Here is a 14,733-nt window from a genome sequence, read left to right as displayed (position 1 = left end):
AGTAAAATATAGCTAGTCTCGCTTTTTTTTGGACCGAGCATGGGCACCCGGCCAAAATCCAAGTACCCCCTATATATGGTGCATCTATTATGGTTTAACCTAATATTGAAATGCTATTATGTATTTTGATGTCTAATAACAGCAGACTGCAGATAATGTTATTAGAAGACCAAATTAAAGGCCTAAAAAAGTGTTTGATTGGCTTAAGGTTGTTTGATGGCGAAATCCACATTCACAGAGACATAGGCCTACTTATTACTAGCTTGTACAGGTTAATTTGCATCAAAGGTCAGAACATCAACTCAACTTCAGACTTAACACTCATTTATGAAAACAAGGGTGATGTAGAATCCGTAAGAGTTTTGTATCTGAGGTTTGAAACTAATATTGGGTGTCGAGTTAAAATAATTTTTATGTTATTTCCATCATTCATCCATAGATGATATCCCCGAATGGGTTCTCAAGGTTTTTCTGGGTCCATGCTAGATCTGGAGTTCCTGAGGTAACCTCTACCGATGGTAGTTTTAAGTAAAAAATATACCCCTAATTTTCTATAAAACATACCCTAGCAGGACTAGTTTTGCCAGGAGTTTTGGTGAAAGTCTATCCTTACAAGAACAAGTGCACAAATATGACAAATTTGGCAAAAAGTCATATTTTGTGTTATTTTTTATCAAAATTTCCAAAAAATAAGATACGTGGGCATAGAATCAGAAAATTTGATACCTTTTTGGAGACTTTTACAATATAGTAAAATATAGCTAGTCTCGCTTTTTTTTTGGACCGAGCATGGGCACCCGGCCAAAATCCAAGTTCCTCCTATATATGGTGCATCTATTATGGTTTAACCTAATATTGAAATACTATTATGTATTTTGATGTCTAATAACAACAGACTGCAGATAATGTTATTAGAAGACCAAATTAAAGGCCTAAAAAAGTGTTTGATTGGCTTAAGGGAAGGGGAATGAACGTTTGGGCAGTATTTATTGTGGGACATTAGAGCACATCAGACATATCGAATTGCATTCTGAATACAAAGAATGTCCTTCTGATATCAAATAATTTTGATTTTTTGAAATTCGCAATGTAATACACATTTTATGGCAAATCATTAAACATTGATATTTTTGATATTTAATCGTACTCGAAGTAAACTTTATAAATCTGATGATTTCTCCCTAAAGTGTATGTAGGTGGGATGAAAAGCTGACGATCAATTGAAAATTTTGACCTTTCAGATTGAAGATATGGATTTTTTTTCCCCAAAACATCAACAAAAAAAGATCTTTTTGGGAAAAAATCCATATCTTCAATATAAAAGGTCAAAATTTTCAATTGATCGTGGGCTTTTCCTCCCAGCTACATACACTTTAAGAATATATCATTAGATTTATAAAATTTATTTCGAGGACTGTTATATATCAAAAAATTGAAAAATATCAAATTTTAATAATTTGTTATAAAATTTGTATATTATATCGTGAAATTCAAAAATGAAAATTATTTGATATCAGAAAGACATGCTTCAGTATTCAGAATGCAATTCGACGCCTGAGGTGCTCTCATGTCCCAAAAAATACTGTCGAAACGCCATAAACGCTCATTCTAGATCTCTTAACTTAAAAAAAATTAGAGTAGGCTGGTAGGGATTCTTATTTTTTTTACTTTTAAAGCGCGAAATTGCGTTTGATAAAGGTCTTGGAATTTTTTTTCTTCATTTATTTTTTAATTAAATTTAAAAAAATGTTAAACTTTTTTATTTTGTTTTTTTGCAACAAAAAAAGTTCAGGTCAGGCTTATTTTTAGAGTTGTTCGGGTTACACCTATCAAACAATTTTGTGAGGCCTAAATGTTATTCATCAGGACCAGTTGGTGTAAGTGATTATTATGTTATATGTTGTTGTTTGTTGCATACCATTATACTCATTTTACTGAAATTATATACAATTAACTCTTTGTTTCAGATAATAAGTCCACTGGTGATGCCAAAATCTGGGTAATTGTTGCAATTATTGCAATAATCTTTGCTGTTTTTTTCTGCATTATGTGCTGTGTGTTATGTGTGAAGTTGCGGAAAGGAGAACAAAAAGGTATGTTTACACTATAAATTATACTTAAAAGGGCATTTCGTGATCCACAGCATCATGCCCCCACTTTTCTCAAAAAAAGTTGAGATTTTTATATCACTGGAAACCTTTGGCTACATAATGTTTATGTACAAAAAATTTCTTGCTGATTAATTCGTTTAGCAAAGATATCGTGAAATTTGAATTTCGTTCTGGTATAGAACGAAATTGTCTGTGGAGCAGTGTAATACACATAATCATAACTCGCAAACGCAATATCGGAATCAACTGAAATTTTGGGAATAAGCTTTTTTCGTTAATATCTACCGAAAAATGTCATAAAAAGAGGATGCTAGGATCACGAAATACCCCTTTAATTGATATACTACATAGTTATATGGTATTGGTGCTAGTAATTTTGACATTGATGAGGATGATGATTTCCTCAAATATAAAAGAAGGAGGAGGAGGAGGAAAAAGAGGGGAACTGCAAAAGTTGTCCTGATTATTGATTTTATCACATGCTAAAAACACATGCCTAAAATGAATTTACCACATAATTATAATTGGTTATAAATAGGCTGAAAGGAGCTGCATGCAAGATTAGTGCGATTTAGAACAATTCATAATGCAAAGTTGTTGCACACTGGAAGTTTTGGTGTATATTGTCTTTGTACTTTGAGCCTAATATTCCAGGGCAAGTTTAAAAGACGATTGCTGTCTGCTGAATGCTGGACATTCTAGCATATTCCACACACTAAACCTCATGGAGGATGTGGTTTTAGTTTAATTGTTTATATCATATCTCAAGTTAATAATAACAAGGGGTTAAGGTTAGGTTTAATTGGTCAACTTATCAGCAGATATTGCGGTACTCTGAATTCTGAATACGAGGAATGCCCTTCTGATATCAAATATCTAAAATTAGGTGTTTTGGGGGGAAAATGTATATTATCTTCAACACAAAAGGTCAAAATGTTCAATGATGGACGGCTTTTCTTCCCAACTACACACACTTTAAGTACATATCATTAGATTTATAAAGTTTACTTCGAAGACTGTTAAATGTCATAAAATATCAATTTTTAATAATTTGCCATAAAATTGAATGTATCGCGAATTTGATATCAGAAGAACAATTGGGTCTCGGTTTCCATGTACATCAGTTGGATGGCACATTTAAAGGGGCATCAATTACCCGCGATCAATTACAATGATTTGCTGCTACTGTAACTGATCTTTACACTTCTTTTGTATCTACATGTATTTAAGATAAGCCTCCAGTGCATCCAGAACCAGCAGCTTTATCCTTCCTTCTTCTTTCCTTCCTTTATTCCTTCATTCCATTTATTCAATCATTCATTCTATTCATCCCATTCATTTATTCATTCAATCCATAATAACTGATACCGGGACAATTGTGGGTTAAATCCATAATTGTTTCAAAACTGACTGCAACATTCATTTAAAGGTATTGCTCTCTGTACACGGGACATGTGGTTTCATATTCGGGGTTCATATCCCCCTCTCAAAGGATTAAGTACTGTAAAATGGAATTTAATCTATATATCAGCGTGTTTATACTGAGCGTACGGCTTTTTGACCCGCTATTTTCCGGGCACAAAATACCGATCATAATCCGGCCACCGTTACCCAGCTTGTTTCTACTGAGACCAGAAAGCTGTGTCTCGCACGATGCACAGCATTTTTTTCCTGTAAACCGGAAGTACGGAAAACAGATTTGACGGTTAATTATATCCTAAATTTAAATGTCTCACGGATGGCAGCTCATGGCATATGACCTAAAATCACAATTTAGTATTTTCGTAAAATCCAAATTGCATTAATTTACCAGTGGATCTAGTAATTGGCTATTATGATAATTAATTTACAGCTCATATATAACCAACTCATTAATTATAAAGATATAACCAACTCATTAACTAGGGGGCCTATAAAGAAGTAGGCCTAGACTAAGTAAAGTCATATCCATTTTACTTCATCAAGTTCATGCGAGTCACACATGTGTCCAGTGTATATAATATCGGAAAGAAGGAACCTACTACATCATAGGCCTAAGCTAGACTATACAAGTAGAATATAAATCGCGTTATTTTTGCAACACGCATGACCTCGACCCGCAACCGATGACACGGCTCGTTTCTACTGCGCAGATTACACGCTTTGACCGGCATGATCCACCTCAAGAGGTGGATCACGAAAAAGCGAGCACATGACCCGCATGACACGGCAACCGATTACCCAAGTCGTTTCTACTGGGCTCATTACCCGGCACGGCACGGCACGGCACGGCATGGCCCGGAATTTTACCCTCAGTAGAAACACGCAGTATGATGCTAGAAATAAATTTTGCCTTATTTTTCAAGACCATGCCCCAGGAAATCACTACCCCCGAGGATTAGATGTGAGACCTGATGAACCAGAAGTATGTGCCATAATCAAAGCGCCACGCTCTATACAAGAACCAAATGGTATGCAACCAGATAATGTAATACCTGATAGTGCTTCCCCCGGGAGTGCTTCATCACAAATAACTATAGATGTTGAAAGAGAGGATGTTCGATATGAAAACAACCAGCATTTTAGAGATGAGAACTGCCAACAACCTTCCAGCTCTGACACTAATTCAAAACATGTTGATGATAAAAGCGAATCTCCACCTAACATGGGGCATGACATTCTAGAAGACACTGAAACATCTGTGGCTGATAATTCAATGGCTCCACTATTGGATAAATCCAAGAGAACTGAGTCCTCACAAGAACAAAGTCATAAAGACAGAGATGGTGGTGGGAACAATAATGGGGTTGTTTCCACTAGTGTGCAAGCTGGTCACACAGACAGAGAAGATGAGATCGGTAAGTGGTCTTTTTATTTCAAAAAAAGTAATTTTTATGACTAGAGGGGTACATTGAAATGGTTTTTAACTCAATTTGAGCAAGTTTGAAATTTGACCCTGTGTATAAAAGTTGGATAAATGTGTACACAGCATACAGTAACTTTAAAGCAGCAGTATACCCTGTAAAATAGGTGTATTGGATATGTAGCTCATTTGTGACTCCGCCGTGACATACTTCCCATTCCAGAAAAGTACAGAACTAATTTTTTTGGATTAAAAAAATATCATCTTGTTTTGCCAAATGAAACATAGCTAAATCCTAATCCTTTCGTTAGTCCTAACTGTCAATAAAAGTAAAATTTTAATATTTGGTAAATTTTTGGAAATAAGGGCTAAAAGCATGCATTTTTAGGGCGTTTTTTGACCTTTTTCGTATTCTGTGACAATCAAGTCCAAAGACTTGAACAAAGACGAATTTCAAGTTTTGCATTCTAATTTTTGGAAAACACATTTTCCAATATTGTTCATAACCAATTAGCAAAAGTTACATATAATATTAAAATTATGAGCTAACTCTTACCCTATACTCAAGATTTTGAATGCTTAGGCTTGTGCCAAGTCTTACAATTTTATGACTACAATTGTAAGAAAACATGCAAAATGGCATGTTTTTGGACCATTTTCCCTCAATACAGCTATATACCTACACTTATTTTTTTATGATGGGTACCATATTTGACACACCTCATAAATTTCACTGGAGTGCAGCACAACTTATTCTTTAGGCCTGTAAATAATTGAGACAACATTTTTGTACCAGTATTTATAATGCTTCTTTAACTTACACTGAAAAAGTTGCAAAAATATTTTAATATTATTTTATTTTAATATTATTATATTTTATTAAAATATCTTACTTAGATCTGGATGACTTGGAAGAAGTAGAACCAGATGAGGCCGGGTACTATAACCAACCAGTTCAGTTTGCATGGCCAACTAGAGAACAAATCACTGACTTTAATGAAGTAAGTTTATTCTTTGAAGTAATTCATTGAAAACTTTAAAGAAGCAAGTTCATACTCATACTTTGAAGTAACTCATTAAAAATGAATATATAATAATGTATGTGTTGTGTACCCAATCAAATTCCAAAGCAAGTTTTTAATTCTCAAAGCAGCGGATTACAAAACTTTGTTTGGGCTGCGAGCTCTTTGTAAATGGGTTGGGAACATTGACCTAAATAATTAAATGTTGTTGGAAGAATTTTAAGTCGGTTTAATTCAAATATCTTTCAGGAGGCAATTAAAAAAGTAACAACATTATTTATTTCAGCATTGGTCTGAATAATTAAATTCATGCTTTTGCATATATGTATTATTACAGTCAAACTTAAATTTATTATAAATATTAAGAACAGTTGAATTTTAAAGTTATGTGTATTAATTTCATCTGGTGTGACCATGTTTGAATCAAAACATCCTAAATGCAATACGTCAAAACTTTTCTTTTAAGGTCCCGTTTTGGGAACGATGTCTAGGAGTTGAGAACAACTATTTGTTCATTAAGCCCATAGAGTTACATTATGAATGATTTCTATCAAAATTTAAGATGGTAAAAAAACCCACCCAATCTTTTTAGAAATATTGTTAAGTTGCATTGGAATGACCTATTGAAAATTTGCTATAGCGTAACAAGACCGTAAAGAACAAGGTTATTTTTTCCTCAAGGTTTGTCTGTTTGTTTTCACAGGCAGCCTGGATAACTGTGGGCCAAATTTGGCACACATGCCAGCCTCTGTCTCACATAGTCGGGCATGGGAATTTCCAGTCAATTTTTGTGATGTCAAAATTCCCGCAACTTTTATGATTTTCAGCCTATTTTCAGGTGTTTTTGTCAAATTTTACGTACATTTTCAGACTTTTTCATGATAGTTGAAAATAAAACATATTTTGCTTTTTTGTACCCTGCTACGTCTGAATAGTATTACGACATGACTGGAAAAGTGAAGGGATATGCTTTTATTCTGAACAATAAATCATTTCCAAATCATCAAAATCTCAAATTTCGCAAAGGCTCAGAAGTGGATTTAGCCAATATGACTCATTTGTGGAAAGAGATTGGTTATGAAGTAATTAAACATGAAGATCTTACAGGAAAGGTAAATATGTATTTGACTTTGTTTTAATCTCCAAATCAAAGATGGCGACATTATCTGGTTGGTGGCATCCTTATTTTAAGTAAAAGAATAAGGCAAAGCCTAGTTGTTTTACACCAAAAATAATGATGTCGCCCGTGTTATATGAGACTATAATAGAGGCACAACAGAGGCTAAAAATAATACCTTTATTTTCGTTCTTTTAAGACCACTTCAATTGAAATAAAAATATCAAAAGTATTACAAATTTTTAAAAACAAATTAAATCCTACATTTTACAATGAATTACCTAGGGCTTAAAATCGATCAGTCCTGTTGCTGCTATGTGCCTCTGATTGGTTCAAATAGCGAGTATGCGTAAAAAATTGCGCATTGCGTCGATGCACACGTGCTGACCTGTGTTATGTTGTGTAATATCACACGGGTAAGAACCAATAAGATATTGCAGGCACATTCTCAAGTGTTTAAGAAATAGTTTTATGTATATAGTAAATGTTTCTATTCTATCTGAACTGTTGTTTTCAGGAGATTTCAGCAAAAATCTGTGAATTTTCTGCAAAATGTAATGACCCGAAGTGCAGTTCAGCGGTCATTGTGCTAATGAGTCATGGGTCGCAAGGACAGATACAGGGGACTGATTTAGGTTTGGTGCCATTGAACGAGATACAACAGCAGTTTGATTCAATCCACTGCCCAAACCTCAGAGGAAAGCCAAAGCTATTCTTCTACCAAGCATGCCGCCTAGGTACATATATGCACATTCATTTCAATTTTGTCTCGCCTGAAAGGTGGAGATATGTAATCGCTTTTTGTATGGATATATGTATGTATGGATGGATGTATATGACAGCAATATTAAATTTTGGTTAAAGTGGTAATGAAATGCTCACAGATGAACAGTTCATATTTCATTGTAAGTAAACTTGGGGCATAGGTGTAGTTTAATTTTGTGGTCTTCAACTGGGGTGGGGTGGGGTAAGAATTAGGGGAATTTCAAGGTCACAGGAGCTGATCTGAGATCAAATTAATGAAGTTTTGGTTTGATACACTTTAATAAAATGTTCTCAGGTGAACAGATCACATCTCCATGCAAGCAGTTGGTGTTGTTTCCCTCTAGGCAGGTTTTTTACCTACCTAACAAAACATAAACAAAAACAGAAACTTAAGCATAGGTGTAGTATGCAGTTTCGGTTCCTGTTTCAGTTTTGGATCTCATTGTTATTTTGAAGTGGTAGCATGGTATGTGCGAACAACCCTTTTAGTCTTTTGCTGCTCACTGAAAAGTTGAACGAAGACAATTTCTGTTTTCGGTTTGGGATGAGTTATGTTAATTTTTGACATGAAAACGTGAGATGAGAGGGTTGGTGCCAATCTAGGCAAAAGAAGTGTCTAAATTTTACGGTCGTAAATTTGTGATAAGTTGTACAGCTTTAATTGACTTGCGTTTGGTGTATGCACTTCTGCCTAGGCGGGAGTGGCTTGTGAAAATCGCCTAGCATTGAAATATATACTGACCATGTTGGCAAGTTATAAGCAAAAGTCTTTCATATGTGACCCGGCAGCACAAACGAGCCGTAAATTCCCTAAATTGTATTCTGTGTTACGGTGTAAAATGTGTACGAAGGTCGTATTCATCGATAACTTAAGCTGGCCCGACATCCATCTTATTTTGATAGTCAAAAACTAATCAATAATCCTATTGTTGAAGTGGATAATAAGTTTCTACCTTAGATGGCCGGCTATAGAACTTTTAATAGCTCTGGTCTTTGTTTGTTTTTGCTAAATCCTGTTCAAGTGGTGGGTTACCAGGCATTGTATTTTGTACAGGTATGCATAACCAACAATTAACAATGCGAGAACTTTCTTAAACCTCGTTGACTTGGGGATGATTTGAAATGACCGCCAATTATGACTGTTTGATATATATTGCCAGCAATGTGGAAAAAGAGACACATGTAAAAACGCAAAAGGCTATAATTTTGTTGAAGGAGCAAAGTTTAACAAACCATAACCCCGCTTCTGGATATCGTTTGAAGTCAAATGATATACCATTTTTAAGTTTATGATGTTTATTTTTTAAACACGAAATAAAACAAAATTGACCGGGGGAGGAATTTACGGCTCATTCGCTGTGGACGGTCACATATTGGCGATTTGGTCATCATGTTATATTGAACTGCAATACAAAAGAATTGCATTGGAGTGAAGATAATTTATTCTATTCATGTTACATTTAAAGCGAGAAGCCCCCGAAAAAAGTGAAAAATTAGCACATTTTCCATTGATGGCATAGAATTTTGAGAAAAATAATACGTTTTAAAGTTAAAAAGACACCCTGTTCTCATCATCAGAAGGAAGTGAGGTTTTTATTGATAAAGATACTTTTAACATGCTAATTCTAGCATGTTCATGTAAATCTTATCAACATGTGAGCAGCGTGCGGGTAGATAGAACAGCAGAGAGGGAATTCACCCATGATTTCCTGTGGTTAAGCGGCGTGCATGACAATCGCTGAGCAAATGCACTCAACTTTTTCATATGAAAAGTCAGGAGGGAAGGGCAACACAGGCCCATAGCCAGGATTTATTGGGGTGCGATTAGCTCAAAAGCGGACCTTTTGTGATTTAAGGGCTGCTTTTTAATGTTTTTACAGAAAAAGAGGAGACCTTTTCATTCGAATTGACAATATGTCACATTAATGTGGACCACTTTAACGACATCAAAGGCCTATTATAGGTATTAGAGGGCGCTAGACCACTAAAAACACTGGTGTTCCACACACTGTGTGTGTTCTATAAATATAATCTTGTCTTATCCAGCCTTGATTGACAGCAGGCATCCTCCTCTATTGAAACGTTAAGCTGATTGGTACTTCAAACTTCAATGAATTCAAATTACAGCCTCAACTCACATAATCCCTTGCGTTTTTGTTTCTGAACAATAGAGCTTCCGAAACTGAAAAGATAAAACGACCCATAGTGTCTGCAACTCATAAGGGGGAGGGTAAGAATTAGGGAGGGGTAGGGTGGGGCACCATATGCATTTAGAGCAGGTTAGTCCACATTTATAACTATTTGTGTTTGCAAGTTATGCAATGTAAACATGTAAAATAGATACTGTGGAGCTGAAAAAATATGAATGTTATACAAAAAATTTTAAATGTTCTACAAAATTATATGTTGTTTTGAGTGAAAACTCAAGATTTTAGGGTGGGGTTGGGTGTGTATGTTTTGTTTTGTTTTTGTTTTTCGAAGGGGAATCTTAAAAGATCTAGAGCATGCTGAAAGAACTGGAGTATAGATGGAACATGTATTGGGAATCATTATTTTATTGTAGAAGCTGGGGTTTCAGGATCTGCTCATCTCCATATGTGATAACTTTGCTCTAGTTAAACATTGCTTTCATATTGATCTTGACCTATTTTGACATACCTTACAAACTGTACATATTTTTTTGTAGGTGATGTGGAAATTACACATCATGGAGGATGGTCTATGCCTGATGAGAATGCTGATATGTTTTTTGCACAAGCTACAACAGAAGGTATGCAATTACAAATCTTGGTACTTTCAAAAGCTCTGGCTACGATGACATGGGGGACAGTCCCACTGTAGCCCGGCACTGTAGTCAAACAAATTGGTCCTTTCATTCTCAAGCCACTTGCTCATATCTTTAACCTCTCTTTGTCAACTGGTATTTTCCCTTCTGGGGTGACCCACAAGGTTCTATACTCGGTCCTATAACTTATTCAGACTCCAAAAAAGAGCCATCCGCATTTGTACTAATTCAGACTATTCCTATCATACTAAAATTCATTTTACAAGTTAAATACATTAAATATTTTTGACATAAATAAACTTCAAATTGCTCTCTTTATGTACAGGTATGAATAAAATAATCTCCCAAACTCATTTACTAGCTTTTTCCTTAAATATGTGACGTGTCATGTCAAAAGGAGACACTTTTGGGCAGGATCGTAAATGGAGAAATAGCCAAAAATCTGCCCGAGGGTGATTTTTTCACAATTTGGGTTTGTTGTGAATTTGTGATGTTATTAATGTTTAAAATATCGTCTGATAGTTTCAGACCGGAATGTAACTGGCATCTTGTATTTTTTCAGACATTTTTCAAGTTAATTCGTACTCTCAACATTGTCAAAAATATTTTTAAAGGCCGATATCTCAATTTCCAATTTTATAATACTATAACTTACGAACTCAATATCTTCGCTTAGGAATGTCCGATTTCATTGGGAAAAACGGCGTTGTGGAGCAAAATATCTCTATATTTAAGATATATAAAAACCTCAAAATTTATAACCTGCCCAAAAGTGTCTCCTTTTGACATGACACGTCACATATAATGAAATTCATGGTTATAATATGCAAATAGCTAACCAATTTAGGCCAGCCAAACCAAGCTCTATGGCTAATGGCCCACAAATGTTTTTCTTTGTCAAACAGGTTCTCGATCTATACGATCCCCCAAGAATGGGTCCTGGTTTGTGAATGTCATCTCAGAGATATTTATTCAGAGAGTACATCTTGACGAAATTGAGAAACTTATGAAAAGGGTAATATTAATGTAAAAATAGATATAGCTGTGTAGTTAAAATATAACTTTTTTTTAAGTAAAAGATGTTGGTATTTTGTTCCATATAATAAAATATGAACACAAGTGGTTGACTCTAAAATAGTCTAGTAAAGATAATGTAATTTTTTCAGGAAAGTATATTTTTGCACACATATATAATTGTGCATGAATATAATAAAAATAATACTTATGCAATTGCTCCTTTGCAACAATATTGCATGGGTACTATAATGGTCCATCACATCAAAACTCGTCAGTGACTGGAAACCTACATTTGAAGGTAAATATACGGTATGAAAATGATGTTATTTCAAAGCAAAAAATCATCAGTTTTAATGTAAAAAAAATCTATATCAACATTTTCAAAAACATCTGTTGTGTTTTGATGTGATGTGTCACCTATGATTATGTTCTAGTTTAAACAAATTTGGAATATTTATTTTATGTTTCATCTATTTCTTATCCTTTTCAGGTAAATAATCGTATAACAAAGAAAAGGGGTAAAAGTGAAGGTGAACTTGTGCAGCAAACGAGTGAGCATACAAGTCGCTTGACAAAGGACCTTTACTTTTTTCCCAAGTTTTACTACGATGAATCACGTAAAGCATATCTATCAGAGAAAGAGTGATGTGGTGAAGTGGTACTGGAAGAGGTATGACATTGGTGTGAAGTTCATCAGATGCAGTAGCAAACCCTGGTGCTTGAGGTTCCATTCCATCCCTGGTGGACCATTTGCTTGGAACAAAGTGCCTAAATTTACTGAAAACATTGTTTGCATAATTGTAGTAGATAAACAGAGTACGCTATTTTTTGCTTACAGACTGCTATGCACGGAGTACTACAGAGCTTGTACCACCAGTCAAAGTCTCTGCATCATCCGATAATGAGGGCCGATTGTTCCATGAAATGCGACAGACGAGACTGCTACGCAATTACCGCGTATTTTCATGGTCTATCACGTAATCGCGAAAGCACGCAACGCTCTATTGCGTATACGCGAAGGCACGCAGCGCTGACGTGATTGTTTGACACGGCATGATCGAAACAATCGGCCCTCATGAATATGCGAGAACTGGTAGCATACAATACACATGGACTTTGACTGGTGGTACTTTCTGTTTTATCTCACTCTTCTGTGCTGCTATGTCAAAGATTCGCTATGTCAAAGGTCAGCTATGTGGAATATGAAATAACTCTTAAGAGTTGTGTCCAGCCCTGGCTGAAACACAATATCTTGTGGGGTGTGGGTGTGCGTTTACGTTTACGTTGCCAGGCAAACGAGGACACACACAAGGATACACACATGTCAAATGAGGACGTCCTCGGTGCTTTAAATATATCCAAGGCATCGCAAATAACATAAAAATACATTTAAAACGAGTCCACCTATGGGTGGTATAGGACGGGCCACGGTTGATGGTCTGGTGTGTGTGAGTGAGGTCCACGGTATGGTGATTAAGAACGGATGTGTGAGTCCTCGGTTAGTATGTTTTAAATCAAGTGAAAAATGAGGTCCTCGTTTTCCTGCCGGGGTGTGGGGGTGTGTGTGTGGCCACATTAAGAAGAAGAAGATTCCAGCATTTACTGCTTTTGTTTGTATTGTGAGTATAGGTTATGAATTTAGAAAGTGCCCACCAGTAAAAATCCCACCAGCAAATGGCACTTACTTCATGTTTGAATTTTCAGAGCAGAGAGCTCTCTATTTATATGTTAAAATTATTTCAGCATATTGTTTTGAAGAAAGTAAAATTCCATTTTGCTACTTTGCCGGTAACAACTTGGGTTATCATTATATGAATTGTATAATAATATTTTGTTATAAAAAAGAAAGACCTGGATTTGATTTTATTGCTTTCAAAGCATTCTAATGTATTTTATTGCTTCTTATTGAAACTTTCAAAGAAAGTATTACTGTCAAAAATGTTGTAAATAGGTCTATGAAATTATGGACACAAGAAACAACTCATGCCTAATAAAAAATGGTTCAATTGTACAATTGTTAAAAACTGAAAGTGGCCTTACAAAACTGTTAATAAAATTATATTTTTTCCATTGGAAATTATGTGCCACTTATAAAGTAAGTTTTTTAATTCTTCAGTTAATGTTCTGTGCATCGAGCATATATACGAGTATGAACACAAAAGTGATAAACAATCATACTATTGATGCTAATTGGCTGATCAATGGTTATGACAACAAGACATTTGAGCCTTTGGTCATTGGCGCATCAACCTTGCCTCTTCTACACAATTATTATAGCGCATACCTGCAACATGGAAGAATTAAAAAAATTACTTTAATTTGATAATATGTGACCATCCATCTCAAACCGCTCGTAAAGTCGGCAAATTGTATTTCGAGTTACAGTGCAAAATGTGCATAAAGGTTGTATTCATATTTACCTAATGTTTGTCCTACATGTTTCTCATTTTAGTGTCAGTCAAACGCCAATCTTTAATCCTATTGTTGAAGAGGATAATAAGCTTATACTTATGTATAGAGTTAGTAAATAGCTCTAGTCTTTGTTTGCTTTGGCCAAATCCTGTTCAAGTGGTGGATAACTAAAAATCAACAATGAGAGGACATTCCTGAACCTCATTGACTTGGGGATGATTTGAAGTGACCACCAATTATGACAATTTGATATGTAATACCAGCGATGTGGAAATGAGAGAAATAATGTAGCACCAAAATAATGTACCCTTTTACTGAAGGAGCAAAGTTTAACAAGCCATAACTCCGCTTCTAGATATTGTTTGAAGTCAAATGATATATCATTGTAAAGCTTATGATATATATTTTCTAAACACGGAAGAAAACAAAATTGACCAGGGTCGACTTTACGAGCGTCACATATGTGAGATATTATTAGCATTATAGTGTTGTTTGTGAGTTACCATTATCAGAGGGATTTTACTGCTGAGTTTGGTAATAGATGTTCCAAAATCTTTTTTTTAAAGAAAAAGTGCATGTTATTGAAAATAAATGAAATTTTTACAAATATGAACATATGATGTAGGTGGGCAATTGGAAACTATTATAATTTCCATTAGCCT

At 35.0% G+C, this 14,733-nt stretch overlaps 1 protein-coding gene across 1 annotated transcript; it reads left to right on the top strand.

Moving 5' to 3' along the window:
- The first annotated feature begins 1,973 nt into the window (after window positions 1-1,973).
- Window positions 1,974-13,392, top strand: LOC140136167 (caspase-7-like). The gene is made up of 8 exons (XM_072157913.1): window positions 1,974-2,093; window positions 4,457-4,948; window positions 5,851-5,954; window positions 6,911-7,087; window positions 7,610-7,829; window positions 10,544-10,627; window positions 11,548-11,657; window positions 12,150-13,392. The coding sequence occupies exons 1-8, from the start codon at window positions 2,048-2,050 to the stop codon at window positions 12,303-12,305; spliced, it is 1,389 nt and encodes a 462-aa protein (XP_072014014.1). The 5' UTR covers window positions 1,974-2,047; the 3' UTR covers window positions 12,306-13,392.
- Window positions 13,393-14,733: the final 1,341 nt, after the last annotated feature.

Source organism: Amphiura filiformis, chromosome 1, assembly GCF_039555335.1.
Source record: "Amphiura filiformis chromosome 1, Afil_fr2py, whole genome shotgun sequence".
Taxonomy (NCBI): Eukaryota; Metazoa; Echinodermata; class Ophiuroidea; order Amphilepidida; family Amphiuridae; genus Amphiura; species Amphiura filiformis.
This window is presented reverse-complemented; position numbering and strand designations above follow the sequence as displayed.